Raw genomic sequence first — 25,324 nt, 5'->3', positions numbered from 1 at the left:
TGGTATAATCCCTTGGTTAAGAACAAATAAAACATTAAGATTAATGGAATAAATAAGACTAGAATGCTTATAAGAATTTTTATTCCGTAATAAAGAAGTTTCAGATGCTGAAGAATCATTAAAAAATGCTTAAATTCATTAATCTTAATGCAATTTATCTTTGTTAAATTCTAAAAAAGATTTAAATTAAGTATAGAGATATATTGAAGAAGTTTAATTAATTGTTGAAAAATTAACCATCTAAAGATAAAAAGAACATGATTATTATAACGAATTGGTAAACAATTAATTATTTCCAGCAATTAATGCTGTATAAGGAGTATATCCACTCATTGAATCGTTAAAATAAGACTAAAGTTCATTTGCATAAATGCCTTAGCATTTAAATAAGTTATTTAAAGTTCTTCTTTAAGCAAATTAAGTACCTAAAATGGCTCCTTTATTGTCTGCATTTGCATCTCTGAATCAAAAAGAGAATTTTAATTAAGTTTTGAATTAATTAGAAGTTCTTTTCTAAAATTTAGAAAAAGATTTGAATTAAGCATTGTCTGATGCTATTTCTGTAGAGTTAGAAAGAAAATAAGCTTACGAATCTATCAAAACTTAATATAGTAAATTTAGAGAATAATTAGTTGATGAATAAAACCATTTAGAATAATATATTGAAATTATGTAATCTTGTGTTTAAAAAGAATAAGAAATAATTGATTAAGCTGCTGAAAAAATAAGTCATAATAAGAATGCTTTAGAACACGCTGCAAATATGTGTATTTCATTTGAAAAAAGTTTCTAATCGGCCACTTAAGGTAGAAATGAAGAAATCGATATTTTATTAAAACTTGAAGCTTTTGTTTTGTAATAAGCTGATGTATTCGGACAATATATTGGAGATGACTTTTAAGAAAGTAATTTAAGAAAAAATTTTGAAGACAAAATGTTGAGAAATTTACATGAATTTATTGAAAAAAAAATGAAAAATAGTAATCTTTTGTAGAAAAAGGATATTAAAAAGTGTAAAGACTGCAAAAGATCTTTTGTTTAAAAAAAACTTGGATTTTGATGATTTTTCTTGAAGTTTTTTTTTTTTTTCTTCCTTTTCTCAAAGTTTAAAATTTTTAAAGGGAGTAAAAATTTATTTATGATTATTTTATTTTTTTGAATATGAATAAATCAAAAACCAAAATATTTTTTATTATATAGTTTTTTATTTTTTACTTTATTAAAAATTCAATTAATAGAAATATTTATTTATTTAAAAAATGATTTATTTTTGTTAACAAAATTATAAAAAAAATTAATTAAAATAAAATGTTAAAAATTACACTTAAATAATTTTATTTAATAAGTCTTTTAGTTTTTTTATCTAGATAAGATTCAAATATCTGCAAATGGACTGATTTAAATAATAATGTTTTTGACCTTTCTCCCTTAAGAAAATCAGATAAGTAAAACAACATATCAAAAATAGATAAAAAAATTAAATAAAAATAGATATGTAGTATCAGATGAAACATCTGGATTAGGATCATTTGAATTAATATACGTATTAAATATTTGTTAACCAGTAAAATGTAAGCAATAAGATGCAGCAGTTTATGAAGGATTAAAAGTATTAGACTAAATAATTGAAGATTGTGATATAATTGCATACTAATAAAACGCGATTTTTTCCCATATTGATAACGATCCTCATAAAGGTGTTTCGTTATTATTTTAAGGAGATACCTGTGCCTTAGCCCCTTCAATAAAATATGATGAAAATAATAATTTAGTGGCTACATAACCTAAATAATCTGATTAGAAAAAAAAGGCTATTATAAATATTGAATGCAGCACTGTAGAAGAACCTAATTTTAGGATTGATTCTTCTGATTAGTGTAATCTTTAATTTTTTATTAAAAGCCCTTATGGATGTATTGGAGGAGCTTCTGGTTAATTAAAATATTTTAAAATACTAATAGTTTTAGCTTTACTTTTTGCTGGGTATATATTTTTAGGATCTTATATTAATAAAAGTAAATATGGACTTACTGGAAGTGAAGCATTTCCTAATTTCCTTTTTTGGTAAGACTTCCCTTATTTAGTAAATGATGGAGTCAAATTTAGTATTTTTTAAGCAACTGCAGGTTTGAGAATAGTAAAAGAAAAATTCGGAGGTTATAAAGATAGAGGAATTTAAGCAGGATATAATACTATTTGATAAAATAATTATATATACATATATGCTTGTTTATTTTTATTTATTTTTAAATTTATTTAATTAATCAAATGATTTATTTTTACTTTTATTTATTAATTAAATAAGTTTTATTTTTATTTTAAGAATAAGTAAATGAATAAATTAAAAGATAATTCATAAAAATTAGTTGTTTTTAATAAAATTGAAGATTTATATTTAGAACTCGTTAATAATGCAGTTTTTTTTCCTTAAATCTAAAAAAAGGAACATGATAGAAATCAACCAGAAATGTTTCATTCTAATTTGCCTAATATAAGTGATATAATAAATTCTAAAAAAAAGTAATTAAAAAAAATACAAAAACCTGAATAAAATACAAAAATAAAAAAAAAGAGTTGTCCCTGATAATATAAAATAAACATTAATATAAATTACAGATTATGCAAGATAATTAGAAGTAAAAAAAAATAATTTCATTGATAATAAAAAAAAAAAATGATAGAATTTAATAAGATTAAAAAACAAAGAAATCGAAAGACTTTAATTTTTAAATAATTATTTTACAATTACTTCTCAAAAAAAAGATGAAATACTGGAATTTGAACGAAAAGAATTAACTAAAACAAAAGAACTACTTTTAAAATACGAAGCATTACATAAAAAAGATATAAATAATTAAAAAAAACCAAATTTTATATAATCATTAGCTTAATCATAATTTTTTGTAATATAAAACAATTAATTAATTAAAAAAATATTTTAATATTAAGGCTTCGATAAGTTAATTATAAGAGAGTCCTTTAAATAATTAAGATGATAAAAAAAGTGAAGTTGCTAGATCTCCAACTATTAGTAATTCTTCTTTATAAACTAAATTTTTAAAGAATTTGTAAATTAAATAAAAACCTTAACTTTTATAATTAAACTAAATTTAACCTTTATCTACATTTTTATCTGGTGAAAATTAATCTGAAACATTAAAAACTTATTCAATTATAAATCCAAATCTAAGTAAATATATATTATTAATACTTTTTGTAAAATATAAATTTTTAAAAAAAGATGATGAAGAAACATTAGAAATATATAATTAGAACGAAAATTTAATTTTCATATAATAATTAATCAAGAATGAAGAAAAGTTTGTAGATTTTATGTAAAAAATACAAGAAAACACCCTATTATTAGTAAATGATAAAATAAAGAAGTTTATAAATGATTCAAGCATATTTTTCTAGTTATTAATAAAATTAAAAAAACTAATAAATTCAATTTTCCGTCTTTCCTCATCTCTAGTTTTAAATGATGCTCTAGAAAATATTGTTGATGAAACTTGCTTAATTATGGATTGTGACAGATGTACTGTTTTTATTGCTGATGAATAAAAAAATGAATTATGGTCTAAAGTTGCTAAAGGTGTTAATACTATTATTAGAATGCCTATTGATTAGGGAATTGCTGGACATGTTATTTAAAATAAATAGATTTTGAATATTCCTAATGCATAAGCAGATTAAAGATTTAATCCTGATTTTGATAAAAAAATGTAGTATAAAAGTAAAAATATTTTATGTGCTCCAATTTTAGATGATACTGGAAGGGCAATAGGTTATTATATTTTAATGTTATAGAATATTTTATTTATTCTTTTTTTTTTAGGGGTTATTTAATGTATTAATAAAAATAATGGATATTTTTCTAAAGATGATGAAGGGCTTTTGAAAATTATTGCTGACTATAGTAAGATAATGCTTAATAATGCAATTAATGCAGATGAGCAACATTCAACATAAAATAAGTACCGATAAATAATGGCTGTATTAATATATATTTATATATATATATATATATATATATATATATATATATATATATATATATCTTTGTGTTAAGGTTTTTTTATTATTTAAAAAAAGACAGTTATAAAGTAAGTTTAATCTAATAATATAGAAGAATTAATAGTAAATTCATAAAAAAAACTTAAAGATATAATGAATACAAATGATGTAAGAATTATAATTAATAATTTTGATGGAACATTCTTTTATATGGATGATGATAATTAAAAAAATATAAAATAAATAAAATAAGGAATTGCAGTATTTTTTTTTTTAAATAATTTACAAAAATATAAACAAAGGGATAAGTTATAGAAAAAAAAGAAATGATTTTATGTAACAATTGTTATGCAGATAAAAATTTTAGTCAAGAAATAGATATAAATACTTCTATGCCTATAATTTGTATTCCTTTATAATTATCTAAAAATGATGAAATTTTTGGAGTTTTATAAGTAGTGAATGTTAAAGGTTTTAGTAAATTATATTAAAGCAAAAATATTCAAATTTAAGCTAATGATTATGAAATTTTAAATTATTTTGTTAGTTAATTAACTGCTTTTATTAAAGCTATATAAAAGAAAAATAATTAGAAAATAAATTGATATATAAATGATTATTAAATCATTTTATCAATATTATATAAATTAATTTAAATAATTTTAATTTATATTTAAAAATTATTTATATAATAAATTAATGCAAAATTACATTTAAAGTATATATATTTTTATTTTATATAAAATTACATATAATTAAAAAAATATAAAAATATGGAAGAAGGGGTTTTTGGATTAAGCAAAAAGTAAAAATACTATATATATTTAACTTTGTTAATGCCATGTTTATTGCCTTTTATAATAATGTAAATATATAAGGATGGATTATTTACTTTAACAATAACATAACTAGCATATTTAATATTACCATATATTTATGTGAAATATGTAAGTAAAGAAAAAGAAATTCAGATATTTTTTTTAGGAGAATTCAATAATAGATTATAATAAATAAAATATGGGATTACTTTAGCAATTACACTTTTTTTAATAATAATATTTTATTATATTCTATTATATGAATTTAAAGTAATTTAAAAATAATTATGTTTAATTTTTTTAAATAATTAAATTAAAAAAGCATAATATGTTATAAAATTTAGAAGTTCCTTTAAAAATATCTTTTTTTTATTTACTTTCTTTTAGTATTGTTTTCGTTTGTGTAAATCCTGTAATGGAAGAATTATTTTGGAGATTATTTCTTGAGAAAATGTTTAAGGATGATAAAAAATATATAGTTCATATTTTTTATACAATTTTTCATTTTATCGCTCTTTGCTAATTCATGAGTTGGACACTTTCTATTCTTTTTGCAACAACATTTTATTCTATTGCTAGAACTTTTTCTTATGTAATGCATAATAAAGGATTGCTTGCAAGTATAATTGGACATATAAGTTTAGCTTTTGGATCACTTTTTGCTATTTTAGATATATTGTATATTGAATGGGAGCATTAAATGGATGTTATTCATTAATCTTCTAGACCTTGATAAATAGATTAATTTAATTTTAATTATTAAAAATTTTGTCTTTTTTTAGTTTTATATTTTGAATTAAATAAAAATATAATAAAATTAAGAATTTAAATCTATGTAATAATGTTAGTTATTTTTTTATATAATTAAATCTTTATATTTTTTTTTTAAATAAATTTTTTTTCATAAACTTTTTGTTTTATTTATATAATTTAAAATAAAATATATAAAGAAATACTAAGTATTAAATAGATAACAAATATTGCATTAAATGAAAATAAAATTTATTTATCTCATTTTAATAACAAATAATAAAAAAAAATTTATTTAAAAAAAAAATTATTCTATTATATATATAATATATAAAAAAAAATATTGTTTTTTAAAAATAAAAAAAAAAATTTGTAGAAAAAAAAAAAATATCAATAAAGTAACTTGAAAAATAAAAATTTATTAAAAAAATAATGAACCCTCATACATTTATAGAAGAATATATGGAAAAAATCACTTATATTCCAATCTAAGTAAATCGAAATCTTCGATTAATATAAGAATTAGATTTTCGAACTGAAAAAGTAAAAAATTACTTCATGATTAATATGAAGAATATAATTCAAAAAATAAATAAAACTAAAAAAATAAAATAATACACAACATTAATAATTATTAGAAAAAATTAATAAATTATAAACTGAATATTATTATTTAAGTGAAGAAAAGTGCAAAATAGCAAAATAAATTCACTAAGAAGCATAAAATATGTTAAAATAAATAGATTGTTATACAAAAAAAGTATTAAAAAAAGATTAAACTAACAATTAAAAATAAAATGAAAAACACTCTTAAATTGTATCAGAATAATTTAAAAGAACAAAAAAGAAACTAAAAAAGTAAATAGAAAAATCAAAATAAAGAAAATAATAATATTAAATATAATAAAAATAAGAATAATAATTATAAGAATAAAAATAAGAACAATAATAGGATAAAGATAAAGAATAAGAAAAATAATATTAATATTAATATCAATAATAATAATAATAATAATAATAATAATAAAATAATAATAATTAAAGTAATTATTATTATGATAATAATAATGATGATTTATAAAGCAATTCAAATTAATAAAATAATAATAATTCTTTTATTTAAAATACTGTTAATAATAATAATTAAGGAAGTAGACATAATTTAAGGAGTTCTTAAAATTCAATTGAAATTTTAGAATTATATAACTCTTAGACACATAAGAGAAAAAATAAATCTACATTTGCCCAAAACAATGCTATAGAAACTTTTTGCATTTGCAAGGGACCTTCTGCAGGTACAATGATTATGTGTGAAATGTGTAAATAATGGTATCATTTTAAATGCTTAGGATTAAATGAAACTCCAAAGGAAAAATATTGGTATTGTTAATTTAATGAAAAATGTAAAATGGCACATAATAATTATAATTATTAACATAAAAAATCTACGTCTGTAACAAAATGAAATTAAAATATTTGTTTATATATATGAAAAAATATATAATAATAATATATATATAAAGATATATATATAAATTTTTATATATAAATATAAATATTTAAATATATTTATATATATATTTATATATATATATATTAAAAAATATATTTTTTTATATATTTATAAATATAAATATATAGAATATTACTAAAAGTATTTTATTCAATTAAATTTCTATATATAATTTATTTTTAATATTGTACTTTTTGTTGTTGTTTATACAATTATTTTAACTTCATTTAGTACATATAAATATTATATTTTTTTTCGTTAAATTGCCTTTAAATATTATAAATAAAATTTATTGTATTATATTTATAGTAATAATAAATTTAGTGTATTTATTTTATCATTTAATTATTCAGTTATCAATTTATTATAAAGTAAAACAGACATTCTTAATAAAAATATATTTGTAGATTTATATATAGTAAAAATAATTAAATTTATTAAACTATTATAAAAAAATAAGTTAAAAAAAAGAAAATGAACTGTTTTAAATGTTAAAATAAATATAATGAATACGAAAGATGCCCTCGTTTGTTAATTAGTTGTGGACATTCTCTTTGCGAATAATGTATAAAAGATATTTCAATTTAAAGCATTTTAATATGCCCAGAATGCAATTAGTTAAATATATTAATAGATTCTAGTTTTTTTCCGAAAAATTTAGCTTTATTATCAGCTCAATAAAAAAAATATTAGTAAGATTAAATATGTAGTAAGCATTAAAAATCATTTGAGGGTAATTATTATACTAAAATAAAAAAATAGTTATTTATTTATAAGAAAAGCTTTTTGTTTTAATGATAAATATCTTTGTTGTATAAATTGCATTTTATAAGAAAATCATTAAAATCATAATTTGTAATCTATTGAATAAGCAAGAATAAATTCAAATAAACAGATTGAATAAAATATATATATAAAAAATAATAATAACGGCTAATTTTATAATAAAAAATATTTTAAATTTAAGAAAATTTAAAAAATTTGAATAATAATATGGAAAGAAACATCCTAAATATAAGTTTATATTATAAAAAAATAAAAGAAATTATGGAAAACTCAGAAAAAGAGCACAAAAATTAAATTCGTTTAAATTTTTAAAATGAAGAATAAAATTTAAAAAAACAGAAAACGAAAAAATTAATTAATTGTAAAAAATAGAACTTTAAATTTCTAATTATTAATAGTTTTTGAATTTGTTAGATGATATTTTGTTTTTTTAAAACTTTCCTTTATTAATAAAAAAAGAAGAAATAGAATAATAATAAATATAAAATTAATTTTTTAGTAAGTAAAAGAATTTGATTATAGTTTAGAAACTTAGAAATTAATTTAAATCTTAAGTTTTAATTTTTAATAATAAAAAATAATTCCTTAATAAGAAATAAATTATTAAAAATAAAACAAAAATTCTATTTCGAAAATTAAAATAAGTATATTTTTTTATTTTATTAAATTAAAAAATTAAAAATAGATAACTATATTGAACTTAGAAGTTTTAAGTAAAAAAATAATACTACTCACTAAAATTCATTTGAAAAATATAAAAAAATTCCTGAAAAAGCTCACACTTAGAAAAATTTGTCAAATCTTACAAAAACAATTAAAATATAATAACCTTTAATTTTTAAATATCCTTCTATTTCACACAATAACTCGCCTAAATATTATAAATTTTCTCTTTCTAAAGCTTAATTACTATAAAATATTTCTTTAAACAACTCAACAATATAATCACATTCTCTATATATAATGGGCGGAGACAGTCGAAATCCTTTCACAGCAGTCGAAAGATGCTAAATAAACACCTAAAAATGGTTCTAATATGATTTGATACCCTTAAACCTAACTCAATTTGGCATTTTAAGTATACAAAAAACTCTACTAATAATTGGTGGGCTTTAAGACAATTAATGTTCATAACTATATACTAATATGAAATTGAAAAAAAAAAGTTTTAATAAACTCCTTAAACTTTAGAAAATCCAAAATATTCATTCCAAATTTTTTAAAGGGAAAATCTTATATATCTTTTTGGCGGAAATAATGGTTTTGAGACTTTAGACTCAATAGAAATATACGAATTAAAAAAAAGTTTTTTTCTTAATAAATAAAAAAACTTACAAATGAAAACTAAAAGAGAAGATTTTTGTTTAATTGAAGATGAAAATAATTTTATCTATATTATAGGAGGATATGATTCGATTTTAAAAAAATGCATAAATTCAGTTGAAAAATATAATCATAAGGAAGGTTATGTCGAAAATATAGGAAATTTAAAAATTAGAAGAAAAGGGTTTTTTGCTTAAAAAATTGGAAAAAATATATTTGTTATAGGAGGCTTTGATGGAAATTGTTATCTGAATAGCATCGAATATTTTAATATATAATAAGAAGATTAAGGGTGGAATTTTTTAGGATGTTCAGGAATTCCGAGGGCGTATTTTTCAGGATGGAGCTTTTAGGGGTAGATTTTTGTGTTTGGAGGTATTAATTAGGATGGAGAAGTTTCCAAAGGGGAAGTTTTTGAGTTTTAAAAAAATTAATGGAAGATTTGGGATTTACTGGATTTCAAAAGGTCTTTTTTTTAAACGATTTTGGTTTAGGATTGATATTTTTTACTTTCATTAATAAAATATATTTTTATTTAATGTATATGTTTTTTAAAAAATAAAAATTATCTTTTTTTTTATTTAATATTAATAATTGATATTATCAAATAATTTTTTTACTCTAAATAAAAAATAAAAATATTTATTTATTCATATAAGATAAAAAAATTAAAAAAAAAAGAGAAAATTACAATAAAAAACTTAACTAAAGTCCTATTAATAAATTAAATATATAAGTATTTTTTAATTTAAAAAGACAATTAACATAGAAAAAAATAAACAATAAATTTAGAATAATAAATTAAAAAATAAAAAAATAATAAAAGTATAATAAAAATAAATAATAATAATTAAAAAAAAAAAAGAATAGATACAAACACTAATATATATATATATGAATAAATAAAATTAACAAGAATCATCCAATATAAGAGTAGTTTGTAGAAATAGACCATTAAATAAATTAGAAATGGAATAAGGAGGCGAATGTTGTGTAAAAATATTAAATGATACTCAAATATAAGTTTATGTAAAAAACTAGATGAATTTTTATTTTTGTATAATAAAATAAATAAGGTCTTAGGAGAAGAAAAGCCTCATGAATTTCGTTTTGATAAAGTCTTTAATTCAGATACTAGATAAGTAGAAGTATTTTAAGATGTAGCAGAACCAATATTAAATAGTTTTTTTACTAATAAATTTAAATAATTATATTTTTTTTATTTTTTTTGTAAAAAAAAATAAAAAGGCGTTATGAAAGGTTATAATGGAACAATTTTTGCATATGGCCAGACCTCATCAGGAAAAACTCACACAATGGAAGTAATAAACATATATTTTAAATGAAACAACACATAAAATAATTGAAATTAAAAGGGAAAGTACGATGATAATGAAAATAAAGGTAAATTTAAAATTAACAAAATAAAAAAATGATAAAAAAAAATGATATAAAAAAACATAATAATTATATTATGTATTAAAAAAATTTGAATATAATAGGTTTAATACCACGTATGATGGATAGAATATTCGAAATGATTGCAGAAGCCCCAACAGAAATTGAGTTTGTATTAAAAGCATCTTTTATGGAAATTTATAATGAAAAAATAAATGATTTATTAGATAGTTTTTTTTTTTTTAAATATAAAATAAATTAATAACAAATAAAAAAATCAAAAATAAGGTTTAAAAGTAAATCTTACTATAAAAGAAGATAAATTAAGAGGTATTTTTGTACAAGATATAACAGAGGCATATGTAGTAAAACCTCAAGATATGATGAAAGTAATGAAAAAAGGTGCAGAAAATAGGTCTGTAGCTGCTACGAGAATGAATGAGAATTCTTCAAGGTCTCATTCTATATTTTTGATGACTGTTTAATAAAAAAACTAATAAACTGATACAACTAAAATAAGCAAACTGTATTTTGTGGATTTGGCTGGGTCTGAGAAAATAGCTAAAACACAAGTTTCTGGATAATAATTGGAAGAAGCTAAAAATATTAATAAAAGTTTAACATGCTTAGGAATGGTTATTAATGCGTTAACTTCAGAAAAAAAAGAACATGTTCCTTATAGAGATTCGAAACTTACTAGAATTCTTTAAGAATCTTTAGGAGGAAATTCCAGAACTACTCTTATTATTGCATGTTCTATGTGTTCTTATAATGATAAGGAAACTTTGGGAACTTTGAGATTCGGATAGAGAGCTAAAAGTATAAAAAATTAAGCAAAAATTAATGAAGAAAAAAGTGCAAAAGAACTAGTTATGTTATTATAAAAAGCTGAAATTGAACTTAAATATAAAGATGAAATCATTGCTACTTTATAGAATTAGTTAAAAGGTGATTTTAATAGTCCGGATTTTATTAATAATAGAAGTTTATAAAAATCTAGTATTTATTATATATATAATATATTTTAAATATAAATATAGTTTCGGCTGCAAGTATAAAATGTTTTGTTGATATTGTTGTTGATGAAGATTAGTAGAATAAATAATGTAATTTGATGAAAAATAATTAGAAAAATATTAATTAATAGAATCAAAATTCTTCCAGAAAAATATTAGAGTAGCATTTGGAAATTATAAAATTGAAGGAAAAAATAGAAAAATTGGAAAACGATAAACATAATATTGAAATAGAAATGGAAAATAAAGTTTCTGAATTTTAAAATATTAATGATAAATATAAAGATTTATAGGAAAACTTTTAACTTAATTAAAAAGATTATTTATAATAAATTGAATAGGCTTAGTATGATATTTATTTTTTAATTTAAAATATTTAATAATGGGATGAAATTGCAGTTGATTTGTTAAAAATTTTTCAAAGAATCGACTCTGATTTAAATTATATTGTGGTTTCTTCTGTTATTTAAGATAATAAATAAAGTAAAATATTTTATTTTTTTAATTAATTTAAAAAATAAAAAAAAGGCTAAAATTAAATCTTATTTTCTATAAAAAAAACTTTGTAAATAATATAAACGGCTTAAGAATATATTATTTAAATGTAAAAAATATTCTAAAAAGAATAATTAGAATTTGATAAAATAAATAACAGTTAATAAAAACAAATTTTAAAAAAAATGATTTCACCTTTAAAAATTATGTAGGGAAACAAATTACACTGTAAATATTTAAAAAAAATAATTAAATTAATTATAATTCTTTAAAAAAAAATAAGCTAATTCTTCAGATTTTGGAATCGAAGCTTTATCTACAGAAAGCGATGAATTACAAATAGTAGATGAGGCATTAAATTAAAACAATTCGCCTTTATAAGATTTAGCATTATAAGCAAATAATTAAAATTAAACAGAAATAATATTAGAAAGGGGAGAGAGTGAGGATGACGAGGAAATAAAATAAGAAAATTAAGACATAATTGATGCAAGTAAATTATTATAAGGTGAGACTTCAGAAATCTTAACCTATATAGTATCTTTGAAAAGATAAATAAGAAAATTATAGTTATAAAAATAAGAATTAACTATGACTGTATTTTTTCTTTATATATAAAAAAAAAATGGGATAAAAAATATTTATTTTTAGTTTAATTTTTTTTCAAGATGGAAAGTAATTAATCTTATTAAGAATGCAAAGTTTAAAAATTGAAAAGGCAAGTTCAAGAAATTAAAAAAGCTTCAAATATAAAATTAAAAGATTACGAAGAATAGAATATTATTTTAAATTAAAAATATGTAAAAAAATTATTATTTTATAAAACAAAAAAAATGATTAAAAAAGAATGATATCATAAATGAATTTAAACAAAATAAAATTGCAAATTAAAAATAAATATAAGAAAAAAATCAATAAATAACTAACTTAAAAATAGAATTTGAAAATTTAAAAAAGTAAAAAAAGAATATTAAACTTTTTTTAAAAAAAAATAAATAAAAAAGAATAATATCAAATAATTAACCAATAAATAAAATCGCTGAATTATAAGCAAAAATAAAAGAACTTGGAATCGACAGATAAAAGCTGTTTAATGAACTTTTTTAATCTAGAAAAGATTTAGATGAAAAAGATTAATAATTAAAAAATAAAACGCTATAAATATAATAAATATAAAAAACAATACAAAAAACAAACAAAACAAATAATTTAAAACAAGAAAATGAATTTACTTGTACTGAAAATACAATAGAACTTGAAAAAATAAATATTTAAGATTAAAAATTTACATCTTTAAAATCACAAATTATTCCTTCTATTCGAGGAGGTTTTAATTTAAAAAAAATAAAAAATATAGTAATAAATAATTTATGAAAAAAAAAAAAAAAAAAAGGAGGAGGAAAATATAAAAATTATATAAAAAATAATTAATTTTTATAAGAATTAGAGGAAATTATAGATGAAGAGGATGATAATAATTTAAAGTAAGAAATAAATTAAAATAATAATTAAAAAGTTAATTTTGTTAATAAAATTAAAATTGAAAAAATTTTTAATGAATTAGCTAGTATAAATACATAAAGTCAAGAAAAAAATAGTACAATTTTTGGAGTAGTAAAAAGTATTTTTATGTGAATAAAAAATAAATAAAAAAAAAAATTATTTAATTATTTATTTATATTTATTATTTTATTATTTTTTTTTTTATTCATATATTTTTAAATATTTGATTATATTTATATTAATCATATATTATAATATTTTTTTTATGCTTTTCTTCAATTTTTATAATTTGCATTATATGAATATATTTTTTCTGAGCATCTGTTAGCTTTTTCTACAAGCTTATTTAATCTTTCTTATAAATCATTAACCTTTTATTCAAAAACTATAGGAGTTTATCTTTTTTCTATTTTAATTTATAATAAATAAATAAATAAAAAAAAAAAACCTATAAATTTATTATAATTTTAATTTTAAGCTGTACTAAAATTAGAATTAATTTACTCTGTAATATACTTGTTAATTGAGTCTGTAACATTTTTTTTATTGTTGTTGTTTAAATGATTTTTTTCTTTAATATTAGAATTTTTTTTTGTTTAGATATTAACAACAAGATTTTATCCATTATTTTTTAAAACAATTGATTAATTACTAGAATTGATAAAATTATTATTATCTTTTATTTTTGAATTGCTTAAATAAGCTTTAGATGTGCTGCTTGAATAAGGTTATTTACTTTAACTCGAATTATTGATTTAATTATTAATTGAGCTTTCAATTTATTAGAATTCTTTAATTTGTTTTTATTCTTCAAGATCATGGAGATAGTTATTTGAATAATATAGATTAGTGTTACTGTTTTTAGGTTTTTTTTCTATAATGTTTTTCGTTTTGAAATTTTAAGAAGTTTAACTAAATTTCAGTTTTGATGATTAAATATTTCTAGAATTATTAATTTTGAGTTTTTTTTATTTGATTTTAAATTCATCTTGCTCTATTTCTTATTATATTTTCTATATTTCTTAGTTCAAATTCATTAGTGATACATTTGTTTATATATTGTTCGCTTTTTTAATTTAAGGAGACATAAATTAAGGATTATTAATATTCTTTTTGGGTGACTTCATAAAGGAATTTTATTATCTTTATTATTCTGTTTATATCCTACTGTTGTTTAGCTTCTAAATTATTCTACTTGCATTCAATATCTTTTAATTTGCTGAAAGTAGAAGACTGTTATTCATTTTCGTATTTGATTATTTCTTTTGGTTTTAAAATTTCTTCAACATGTCACATTCAATCTGTTTGTATCTTTTTTTTTTTATTTTTTTATTTATTTTTTGTATTATTTATTTTTTATTTCACCTCTCTTCATATAGTTTAGATGCTGTTTCATCATCTAACTAGCTAAATCTTATTTCTTTTCTAATTTTGGTAAATATTGGTTACTTTTTTTTTTATTTCTTGGTGTGGAATTTTTTATTTTTTTATATTTTTTGAAGAAAAGATAAAAAACCTTTAAGATATATTTTAATTGAATAGTCTTGAATCTCTTTATGCTTTTTTTTTATTTAAGATTATATATTAAATTATTATTTTTTTAAACTATTTTAAATATATATATATTTACAATTTTCGTAATTTTAAGTCATTAAATATTACTTTTATAGATTAGTCTGTTTGATTTTTTTCTTGTTATGTTTTTTTTTTTTTAAAAAAAATTAATTTTTTTTTCTTTATAATAATTATTTATTCTCTTTTAAAAATAAAATTTATTAAAAAAAAAAATAATTTTCATTTTAAAAATACAAACATGTATATATAAATATTATGTATTTATTTAAATAAAATAATAATAATATATATATATATATATAAGAAATAAAATATATTAAAATAAATATTTTTATTATTTATTTAAATAGATAATAACTAATATATTTTATACATTATATTTTTAATAAAAAGAAAATTAATCATAAAAACAATTCATCACTAACAATATTTACAATTCTATATAATTTATCTATTATATTTAAATTAATTCTGAGTATATAAAATTGCATCAATAAATTCAAAATACAAAATAAAAATTAAAAATAAAATTTTTCATAGTAAACAATTTCTTTCTATTTTAAAATAATTAATAAAAATAAACAATAAAAAAGCATATATATTATATATATATATATATATATATATATATATATATTATTACAATTATTTATTTTTAATAATCTTTTGCTAAAAAAAATTCTGCCATAATAATTCCTATATTAATAATCATACAAACATAATTTATAATAATTCCAAATTTAATATTTTAAATATTATATCTAAAACTTCCTTTTGTATAATATATAAATCCTAAAAACTATAAACAAACCAAAAAAAAAAAAGCATAGAAAACTTCTTTATGATGAAATTAAAAAATTTAATCATTGAATTTAGAGATAGTGCAAATAGTCACTAAAAAAACAATAAAAAATTAAATATAAATACTATTTTATATTATTTTCCTAATCTAAGTATGAATATAATCAGAACATTGAATAGTGAAAGCTTCACAAACTTCATCTACTGTAAAGTTAGTATTTTGACTTTACAAAGGTTTAGCAATACTATCATAAACAAATTATTTATTTAAAATATTACCATGATTTTTAATAGATAAATTAAAATAATTTAAACGAGTAGTAGACCTAATTTTTTGAATTAATAACTGAATATATTCTTATTTAAGTTTAAGAAAGGTATTAGAATTTAAGCGCAAGAATCCTTCACAATAAAATTCCAAACACTAGTCTATAGTAAGAATATCTATAGTCTCATAATCGTAATCAATTTAGACTGGTGGAGCATTTTATTCATTATCTAATTATTGTAATTAATTTTATTTTATTATTTCCAATATTCGTTAACTTAATTAATTATCTGTACTTTTCTGAGTATTTTATCCTACTGTTTATTCAATATTATTATGTTTTTTTTACATATCTATAATATTGTTATTTTTTTTATCCATTTTTATTGTTGTTGTCATATTAATTGAATTTTCTAATATTTTATTGCTATTATTTTAAATTTTATTGGTTGTTTCTTATATACCTTTTTTTTGGTTTGCTTATAGTATGTATCTGTTTTTTATATGAACTTTAGATTAATTTTATGTGCCATTTAATGACTAAGATATTTAATTTAATTATGTTCCTTACTATAAACTATTATCTAGTTAACTTTATAATACTTATCCTTTGCTTTTGCACAATGTATCATTAATAATTTATGATTGATTTATTGATTGATTTATTTTTTCTTTATTTTATAGCATAGATTATTCTTTAATATTTTTTTATGGGATTTAAAATGTACTATCATCTATTTATTTAACATATTAAGATTTTTTATTTTTGCTCATTTTCTAACAAAAAATATTATAAAGTAAGTGATTTTAATTATTTAAATAAGTAATTAGGATTATTTATTTGATTTTTTTAATATTTATAGTTTATAATTTAAAATTATTTAATTTTATTTTAATTTAAAAAAAATATATATATATTAATTTTAATTTTCTATTATTTTTATATCGAATATTATAAATTTTTAATCAATAATAAATATATATATATAAAATGAAAAAATTAAACAAATAAAATATTTAATAATTTATAATATTATAAGTTGATTTTTCAATTAGAAACAAATTAATAATATAAATGTATTTCTAATTAGTTTTATAACAACTATATAACTTAATATTTATTTACTTTTTAAAAATAAAACAAATATTTAATAAAAATCATAGTATATTAATATTATTTTATAATATATTATAATTACAAATAAAATATAAATCTTTTTTTTTACAATAAATAAAAAAATTGTGAAATAATTAATAATTTTTTCCGAATATATAATTTAAAAAATTAATCATAGAAATGAATTACGATAAATATATAAATTATTTAAACAAATAAATAATATCATATAATTCAAAAATTGATTAAAAATAATATATATAATTAAAAATTTTACTTTTATAGGACATAGAATAAGAAAAAAACAAAATAGAATTTTACTAAATAGTGTAGAAAAAATCGTAAAAAAAGTGGTTTCAAACCCAAATAGAAGCTTTGATAACAATATTTAAAAACAAAATTCTATATTAATGCAAGGAGAAAATAAATTACAAAAAATTGTCTAATAATATAATTAATACTAAAGAAATTATAATAAATTAAAAAAAAGAATATTAATTAAAATGGATGAAAAAACGAATAAAAATTTTTGTTGCTGCCTAAAATAAATCTAAATTTTTACTCTAATATTAAATAAAATTGACAATAGAAAAGAATATTTAAAGTTAAATGAAAATATAAAATTATAAATAATTAAATTAAAAAAAGAAATACAAAAATATTATATTTATTTTATTTTTTATAAAAATTTATTTTTTAATATATTTTTTGTTTATATTGATATTTTTATATAATAATTTTATCCATTTATAAAATAAATAATTAATTTTAATTAAAAAAATGTATTTTAGTTAAATAATATTAGATTATTTTTTTCTTTCTTTTCTTAAATTTATCAATACTTTAATTACATTTTTTTTCTTATTTAATTAAAAATTAGCTTATTTATAATTTAATTTTTTATTTATAAATTTCTTTTTAAAACAATAAACTATTTATTATAAAATATAAAAATTTTACAAATTATATCTAAAAAATTTATTATAATAAATATATCAAGATTTTTTATTTTTATTAAAAAAAAATATACTATGTTTTCATAAAAATCTAAACAGAAAAATTATAAAAAATCTAAATTAGATAATGAAAATAAACAAAAAAAATATAAAATGAACAATAGAAAATTAAAAAATAATTGAATAATTTCACAAATAAACTATTTAGTGAAAAACCGTAAATTTTGATTAGATTTTGAAGGATTAAAACAATAATTTTTTATTTTATGATAAAATGCAATCAAAAAAAAATCAGATAAATTATGTTAATTTTTTTAAGAAATGTATAAAGATTATAAAAACATAAAATCAAGTAATTAAATTCTTAAAATATTAAAAAATTATTAAAGAAAAATAATTAAAATATACAATTAACTAACAAAAAGAAAATAAAATTTAACTTTTCTTTTAATTTTTAAGATAATCCTATTCTTAAATTTTCTTATGGAAAATTTTTTGAAACTTCTTCTTTTTGAGTTTTTGGGAATATCATAATTACAATTATTGTTTTTTCTTTTCAAAATGTTTATATTTTTTATTTTATTAGATATTCAGTAATATAACTATTATTTAGCCTTTAATTTATTAAATTGAAATCTAAATTTATAATGATTTAATATTTTTTTAAATTTGTTATTATTAACTGATTTTATAATTATTAGGGCTTTATTTTTCATTACTTAAAAATATAAAAGAAGCAAACTGCTTTTATTTAATGAATTTAGTAATTGCTCTTATCTATATATGTTTTGGTTTTTTTCAAAAACTAAATTCTTTGCAAAAGAGTTTAAATTTAACTTTTTAGAAATAATTTTTGCAAAAGGAATAAATTATATTCAATTAAGTTCTTTTAAAAAAAATATCATACATTTATAAAATGTACCTTAAGAATATATTTGTAATATATTAATTATTTGTTTTATTCTAATTATTAATAAATTTAATTTAAATTTATTAATTAAGATTATATTTCTAATTTTTATTTATTAAAAAATTAGTTTAATTTTTATTATAATTTTTTATTATCTTATTATTAAAATATTTATAAAATTTAATTTAATCAAATAATGATTTTAAACAGTTAAGGGATAAATAAATAATGAATACGCATATAATTATTTTTTAATATATTAAACGTATTCATATAATTTATGGACAATTAATAATAAAAAGAAATATAAATGTTTTTAAAACTAATGACTATGTATATAAAAAATTTTATTAAAAAAAATAAAAATGAAATATGTTTTAAAATAAAAATAATAAATAAATAAAAAAAGTCATTTTATATTCATATATTAAGAAATCTTTTTAAATATTAATGTTTTTTTTTTAAAGTGTAAATAATATATATAAAATTTAGTAAATTTATTTCTTTCGTAATATTTTTAATTAATTTATATATGATTAAATTAAAGTTATCTATAAATATTTATTCTTATATAATAATCTAACTTTTATATATAATAAATTAAGATAATTTATCTTTGAGAATATTATAGAGATTATAAAAGCTTTTTAAAAAATACTATATTTTTTAATTTATCATTTTATATTTTATTTTTCATTTTTAAAATAAATTGGAATTTAAAAATGTTTAAAGACAATTAATTTTTTTAATTAATATTACTTTTATATTTACAATTTATTTATTTTTTATTTAAGTATTATTATCAAAAACTCTTCGGATATTTTTATCAATTACAAAAACAAAATAATTCAATTTGGAGTAGAAATATGCTTAGAATTGAATTTTCTTATTAATTTTGTTAAAATTTTAGAAAGATATAATAGATTTAAAGCAAAAAAATCAATGAAATATTCTAATCTTGTGAATAATATTATCAATAAGGCTTATAATTTTATTATTTTGATTTTTAGGTTATAATTATAATATTTTAATTTAAAATAATTATTTAATTTTGAAAAGATCAATAATTTATTTATTAAAAAACATAATAAAACAATTAATTTTAAAAATATATTGAATTTCTTATTTTAAATATTTATATAGTTTATCTTTTATTATTTTTCAAATATTTTTTTTATTTACTAATAATAAAATAAAAATAACTTATTTTTTTAATTTTTATATTATCTTTTAAAAAAACTGATTAGTGCATTAAATAGAATAATATAATTTTTTTTATTTGAAATTAATTGTTTTTTGTTAAATAGAGATTTATAATATAAATCTTATTTTATGATGTATAATGTTAAAAATTATTCGATAGATATTATCAAAGCTAATAAATATTTACCAAAAACAATTATTTCAAATATAACACAAATAAATCAATAATATAATATAATATAATTTATTTATATAATAATTTTTTATTTTTAAAAAAACTTGACAAAAAAAAAAATCTTAAAAATTTATTTAGTAAATATAAAATTTGATTTAAATAATATTTTTTTAAAAAAAAAAAATAATCATAATATATTAATTTATAAATTATAAAAAAAAAATATTTTGTTAATACTAATTAATTTATATTAAATATTGACACAATGATATCTTTTAATTTATTTTAAAAAAAGTTTTAAGTTTTTTATAATGATTTATTTTTTTCTATTTTAAAAATATTCATGTTTAAATAAATCAAATAAAATTAATAGTTTTCCTAAAAAAAAGTTCATAAGAATAATGTAGACTTTATAAACTAAATATATAATTTATATACAAAACATATATAAGTTCTTTTAAAAATAAAAAACTATATCGTATTTAATATAAAAATAAAAATGTTATTAATTTGATTTTTTATATATAAAGAAAACTAATTTTGAAAAAACTGAAATTGATAAATAAAATAATATTTTTATAAAGTGTAAAATTATAAAAACATTATTTTTTCTAAGAAATAACTGATATTTTATTTTTAAAGTATAAAAATATAAATAAATATTTTTATAAAACACAACAAAAAATTATAAAAATAAAAAATTGATAAATAAAATAAAAACTATTGAAAGTAAAATGAATAAACTATAACTTATTTTCTTAATTATATATCTGATTTTGCAAAATTTTTGTAATTGTTAAAAATAATAAGAAACCTAGAAATAAATTTTCTTAACAATTGGTGCATAAGCAAACGAAATATTAAATGCATAAAATATTCAAGAAATATCCACATATAAATAAAATGTAAAATAAAATTCTGATGACTTTGAAAAATAATAGCTTAAGATATTTAATTTAAATTGACATAAAGATACCATATAATAATTTATATAAATATAAGAAAATTTTTGTTGTTATTATATTTAAAATAAATAAAATTAAAATTCTTATTAATATATATAACAAAAAAACATTTATTAAATAAATAAAAATATATTATTATTTTTATATACAAAAAAATGATATAAATTTTTATAAAAATTATAATAAATATGCATAAAAAATCATTATTATTTTAATTAATAACACTATAAATATTTTTATCTACATTCCATTTAATCGCAAGGTCTAGAATAAGGAGTCCATTTAGGTTCAGAAGTAAAGATTCTTATAGCATGAATATAATCATTTTAATCTGTAGTGAATCTATGATATATACCTTCAGGTAAAATTATAAAATCACCTTTAAGACATTAAATTCTAATCCATTAATCATTTTAATCTCTAACATCAAAATATCCACTTCCATCTAGAATGTATCTTATTTCTTCATCAGTATGTAAATGTTCTTATTTGAATTTATCAAGCATTTCCTAATAGTTTTCACACATGTTTCCACATTTAACATAATCTCTTTAATTATATTCTCTTTTTTTACAAATTTGATCAAGCTATTCATCGTTTTCAGTTCCGTCTAACTTCCAATGCAGAACTCCGATTTTCTCTAAATCATCTTTTCCAACCCATTTATAATTTTTGAAATGCAAGCTTTTTCTAATATCTTATTCTTCACTTTTATCATCAATATGCCAAGCTCTTATTTCTTTTCCAGAACTCAATTTAGTGGGAATTTCTAAATTTAACTTTTTAATTTCTAAAGTTGCACAGAATAAATAATCTAGACATTCAGCATATATTTTTGCTTTTTGCCATGTTTCGCCCCATACATAAACTCCATGATTTCTTACCAAAACTGCATTTGATTAAGGGTAAGCCATTATAGCACTTGATAAGTTTGATGTTAATTCACATTCGTTTTAGGTATTTTCTATTATTGGTACAATTAGCCAATCTGTATTTTTGTGATTAGGAAAACCTTTTATCATTTCATGATTTTATATTTAGAATTCTGTTCCGAATATTTTTGTGACTAACATTGCGTTTAAAGAGTGAGAATGTAAAACTGCTCCTGCCCTTCTTAATTTGTAAGCTGCATTAAATAAAGGCGTACATTCTGATTATTTTAAAGGAGGATTACTTGTAGGCATTTCTATTATATTTCCGTTTATATTTATAGTAAATATATCTTCAGGTTCAACCAATTCTTTTAAACTCCTGAAGGAGCTACATATATGCAATCGTCATTTACACGAATTGATATGCCTCCTCCAGATCCGGAGCACCAGCCTTGTTAGTAGAAATTTCTAAGAAGCTTACAGATTGTTTGTTTTTACTACATATTTATTTTAAAGGAAATTTTTATTTATTTTAATTATATATCTTTAATTATTTTCTTTTTTTTTTATTAAATATTAAATATGGAAATTTATTTGAAAATTAATTTTATTTTTTTATAATTAATAAAAATTATAAATAATTTTTTATATAATTTTGTATTTCAAAAATTTGTATTTTTTCTTATATAATATAATTATTATAATATAATATTTATTTATTCATTTAATTTAATTAATTTTTTTCTTATTTCTATTTTTTTATTCGAATTTTATTCACTCTTAAAATATTTTTTTATTTAATTGGTTAAATATAAAATTAATAATAAAAATAAAATAAATAAGTATTACTTTTGATTATTAAATATATTTTGAATATTATTAATTTAAACTATTTAACTCTTTTTCTAAATATTATATATTTGATTACTATATTTTTTTTTGCTCATCTGATTATTAAATATCATACATTAAGCATTGTTTATTTTATTTTTAATTATAATAAACTTTGCTCATTAGTAAAAATATATATGTAGATAATAATATAAAATATTTATTCTTTTTTTAAAAATAATTTGAATTTTCAAAAATTAATTGAGTAATTTAATGTTTTAATTTTTATATTTCTTTAAAAGTATTCTTATTTTTTTAAAGAAATAAATCATAATGTTAAAAGAAATTTTACATAAATATAATTTTAATATTTTAAATTTTAGAAATATCCCAATTATTTTCTTACTTTATATGTTTATATTTAACTTTATGATACTCATATTTAATTTAAATAATCTTAATATTTACTTATTTATTCAAAATAAAAAAAAAAGGTCATATTTTATTTATAATATAAATATATTTAATTATCTGAATTAAATAATATATTATTAATATTTTTTATTTATAATATTAATAATATTTTATTCATTAATGTAAACTATTATTATTGATTATATAATCAAATTAGCTTATTATAATATTAAATAAATACTTTTTTTCAACAACAACAAAAAATAAACGTTTGAAAAAAAAAAAAAAAAATTTAATTTTCAAAAATTAAAAAATATATAAAAATAATTAATTATGGGTAACCATTAAAATTCTAATAAGGTTTTAGAAAATGAGGGTATATTAGAAAATTATTTTATAATTCGCAAAATATCCGATTGTAAATTTGGAGATGGTATTCTTCTTTAAAATAAATAAAATGCATAATAATGTATACTAAAAGAATATAATTCAACTGAAATAGATTTCTAGAAAACATATTAATAATTTATGGAGAAAAAAAATTAAAACATACAAACTTAATATAAATATTAAGTAAACTAGAAAAAAACATATATAAATACAAAACATATGAAAAAAAATAAAAAAAAGATATAATATAAAAAAATGAATCATAGTTATGTAGTACATTTTATAAAACATATGTATTGTATGAATATATTTAAAACAATATGCAAAAATTATATACAATACGTAAACAATCAAATCGCTAATTTACAGAATAAGAGCTATTTTGTTTTTTTGAACAATCAATATCTGCATTTGCATATTTATAATAAAATCAAATTTCACATCAAAATATAAAATTAGAAAATATTTTTTTGAGCTAATTTTAATAAATAAAAATAGCAGATCCTCAAATAATTTAATAAATAAATATATTTTCTTAAATTGCATCAAATTTAAATGAACCATTGAAAAATTGTTATTTATCTCCAATTTTAATAAATGTAAAATAAATATGATTATTATATAAATATATATTTCAAATTAATCATTAAAGGCTTTAAATCATAATAATTGGAATTCAAATGATAATGCATATAAAAGTGATGTTTTTACTTTGGGTATGAATTTCCTTTAATTGGGTATAATCGAAGATTTAAATAATATATATGTATAAAATTAAGGAATATAATTGAACTATTCTATTTTGGAGTCTAAATTAAGTAAATTAAAATAAAATTATAGTTAAAGAATTTATGAAATTATATAAACAATGACAAATAAAGAATAAAATAATAGACCAAATTTTATTTAATTAAAAATATTTATAGAAAAATTAATTTAATAATAAGATAATTATTTATAAAAAATCAATTAAATAATACTAAAAAATATAATAAAAATAAACAAAATCAAAGTCATTAACCTAAATATATAGATGAAGAAGATTAAGAAGACGAAGAAGTCGAAAATGTGGTAGAAATATAATTTGAAGAAAATCAAAATATAAAAATAAATAATATAAAAGGAATTCCGTCTAAATGTATGAAAAAGAGAATCAAGAAGAATAATAATAATTAAATTTTATATCAAAAGATATTTATATAGAAAAAACAAAACCAGATATAAATAT

The 25,324-nt window shown here is 16.7% G+C and overlaps 5 protein-coding genes across 5 annotated transcripts, besides 23 other annotated features; 4 read left to right on the top strand and 1 right to left on the bottom strand. All coding sequences in view use genetic code 6, as the record gives it.

Annotated features, from left to right (window-relative positions):
* Window positions 1-430: 430 nt before the first annotated feature.
* On the top strand, window positions 431-2,200 carry IMG5_197340 (Ndc1 nucleoporin protein, putative; the record flags this gene model as incomplete). The annotated part of the gene is made up of 4 exons (XM_004024184.1): window positions 431-905; window positions 1,355-1,445; window positions 1,492-1,931; window positions 1,962-2,200. 4 exons carry the CDS (start codon window positions 431-433, stop codon window positions 2,198-2,200), a joined length of 1,245 nt encoding a protein of 414 aa, XP_004024233.1.
* A 38-nt stretch (window positions 2,201-2,238) lies between these two features.
* Window positions 2,239-2,321: a microsatellite.
* Window positions 2,322-2,763: 442 nt separating this feature from the next.
* On the top strand, window positions 2,764-4,622 carry IMG5_197330 (hypothetical protein; the record flags this gene model as incomplete). Its single annotated transcript, XM_004024183.1, has 3 exons — window positions 2,764-3,787; window positions 3,839-4,106; window positions 4,271-4,622. The coding sequence occupies 3 exons, from the start codon at window positions 2,764-2,766 to the stop codon at window positions 4,620-4,622; spliced, it is 1,644 nt and encodes a 547-aa protein (XP_004024232.1).
* Window positions 4,003-4,060: a microsatellite.
* Window positions 4,614-4,672: a microsatellite.
* Window positions 4,655-4,704: a microsatellite.
* An 86-nt stretch (window positions 4,705-4,790) lies between these two features.
* Window positions 4,791-5,568, top strand: IMG5_197320 (hypothetical protein; the record flags this gene model as incomplete). Its single annotated transcript, XM_004024182.1, has 2 exons — window positions 4,791-5,124; window positions 5,180-5,568. The coding sequence occupies 2 exons, from the start codon at window positions 4,791-4,793 to the stop codon at window positions 5,566-5,568; spliced, it is 723 nt and encodes a 240-aa protein (XP_004024231.1).
* A 297-nt stretch (window positions 5,569-5,865) lies between these two features.
* Window positions 5,866-5,897: a microsatellite.
* A 261-nt stretch (window positions 5,898-6,158) lies between these two features.
* Window positions 6,159-6,201: a microsatellite.
* Window positions 6,202-6,469: 268 nt separating this feature from the next.
* Window positions 6,470-6,654: a microsatellite.
* Window positions 6,655-7,067: 413 nt separating this feature from the next.
* Window positions 7,068-7,194: a microsatellite.
* Window positions 7,082-7,182: a microsatellite.
* Window positions 7,095-7,231: a microsatellite.
* Window positions 7,146-7,217: a microsatellite.
* Window positions 7,147-7,222: a microsatellite.
* A 551-nt stretch (window positions 7,232-7,782) lies between the features above and the next one.
* Window positions 7,783-7,819: a microsatellite.
* Window positions 7,820-10,199: 2,380 nt separating this feature from the next.
* On the top strand, window positions 10,200-11,850 carry IMG5_197310 (kinesin motor domain protein; the record flags this gene model as incomplete). The annotated part of the gene is made up of 7 exons (XM_004024181.1): window positions 10,200-10,389; window positions 10,456-10,529; window positions 10,584-10,611; window positions 10,710-10,835; window positions 10,894-11,589; window positions 11,646-11,697; window positions 11,781-11,850. Exons 2-7 carry the CDS (start codon window positions 10,461-10,463, stop codon window positions 11,848-11,850), a joined length of 1,041 nt encoding a protein of 346 aa, XP_004024230.1. The 5' UTR covers window positions 10,200-10,389; window positions 10,456-10,460.
* Window positions 10,632-10,666: a microsatellite.
* A 1,924-nt stretch (window positions 11,851-13,774) lies between the features above and the next one.
* Window positions 13,775-13,825: a microsatellite.
* A 1,106-nt stretch (window positions 13,826-14,931) lies between these two features.
* Window positions 14,932-14,981: a microsatellite.
* Window positions 14,982-15,788: 807 nt separating this feature from the next.
* Window positions 15,789-15,831: a microsatellite.
* Window positions 15,832-16,900: 1,069 nt separating this feature from the next.
* Window positions 16,901-16,930: a microsatellite.
* Window positions 16,931-18,041: 1,111 nt separating this feature from the next.
* Window positions 18,042-18,099: a microsatellite.
* Window positions 18,100-18,466: 367 nt separating this feature from the next.
* Window positions 18,467-18,510: a microsatellite.
* A 2,804-nt stretch (window positions 18,511-21,314) lies between these two features.
* Window positions 21,315-21,371: a microsatellite.
* A 418-nt stretch (window positions 21,372-21,789) lies between these two features.
* Window positions 21,790-22,838, bottom strand: IMG5_197300 (hypothetical protein; the record flags this gene model as incomplete). The annotated part of the gene is made up of 1 exon (XM_004024180.1): window positions 21,790-22,838. Exon 1 carries the CDS (start codon window positions 22,771-22,773, stop codon window positions 21,790-21,792), a length of 984 nt encoding a protein of 327 aa, XP_004024229.1. The 5' UTR covers window positions 22,774-22,838.
* Window positions 22,839-23,267: 429 nt separating this feature from the next.
* Window positions 23,268-23,303: a microsatellite.
* Window positions 23,304-23,836: 533 nt separating this feature from the next.
* Window positions 23,837-23,881: a microsatellite.
* Between the last annotated feature and the right edge of the window lie 1,443 nt (window positions 23,882-25,324).

This window comes from Ichthyophthirius multifiliis (assembly GCF_000220395.1).
Source record: "Ichthyophthirius multifiliis unplaced genomic scaffold scaff_1120509251404, whole genome shotgun sequence".
Classification (NCBI taxonomy): Eukaryota; Ciliophora; class Oligohymenophorea; order Hymenostomatida; genus Ichthyophthirius; species Ichthyophthirius multifiliis.
The sequence above is the reverse complement of the archived record's forward strand: the minus strand, read 5'-3'. Positions and strand labels throughout refer to the sequence as shown.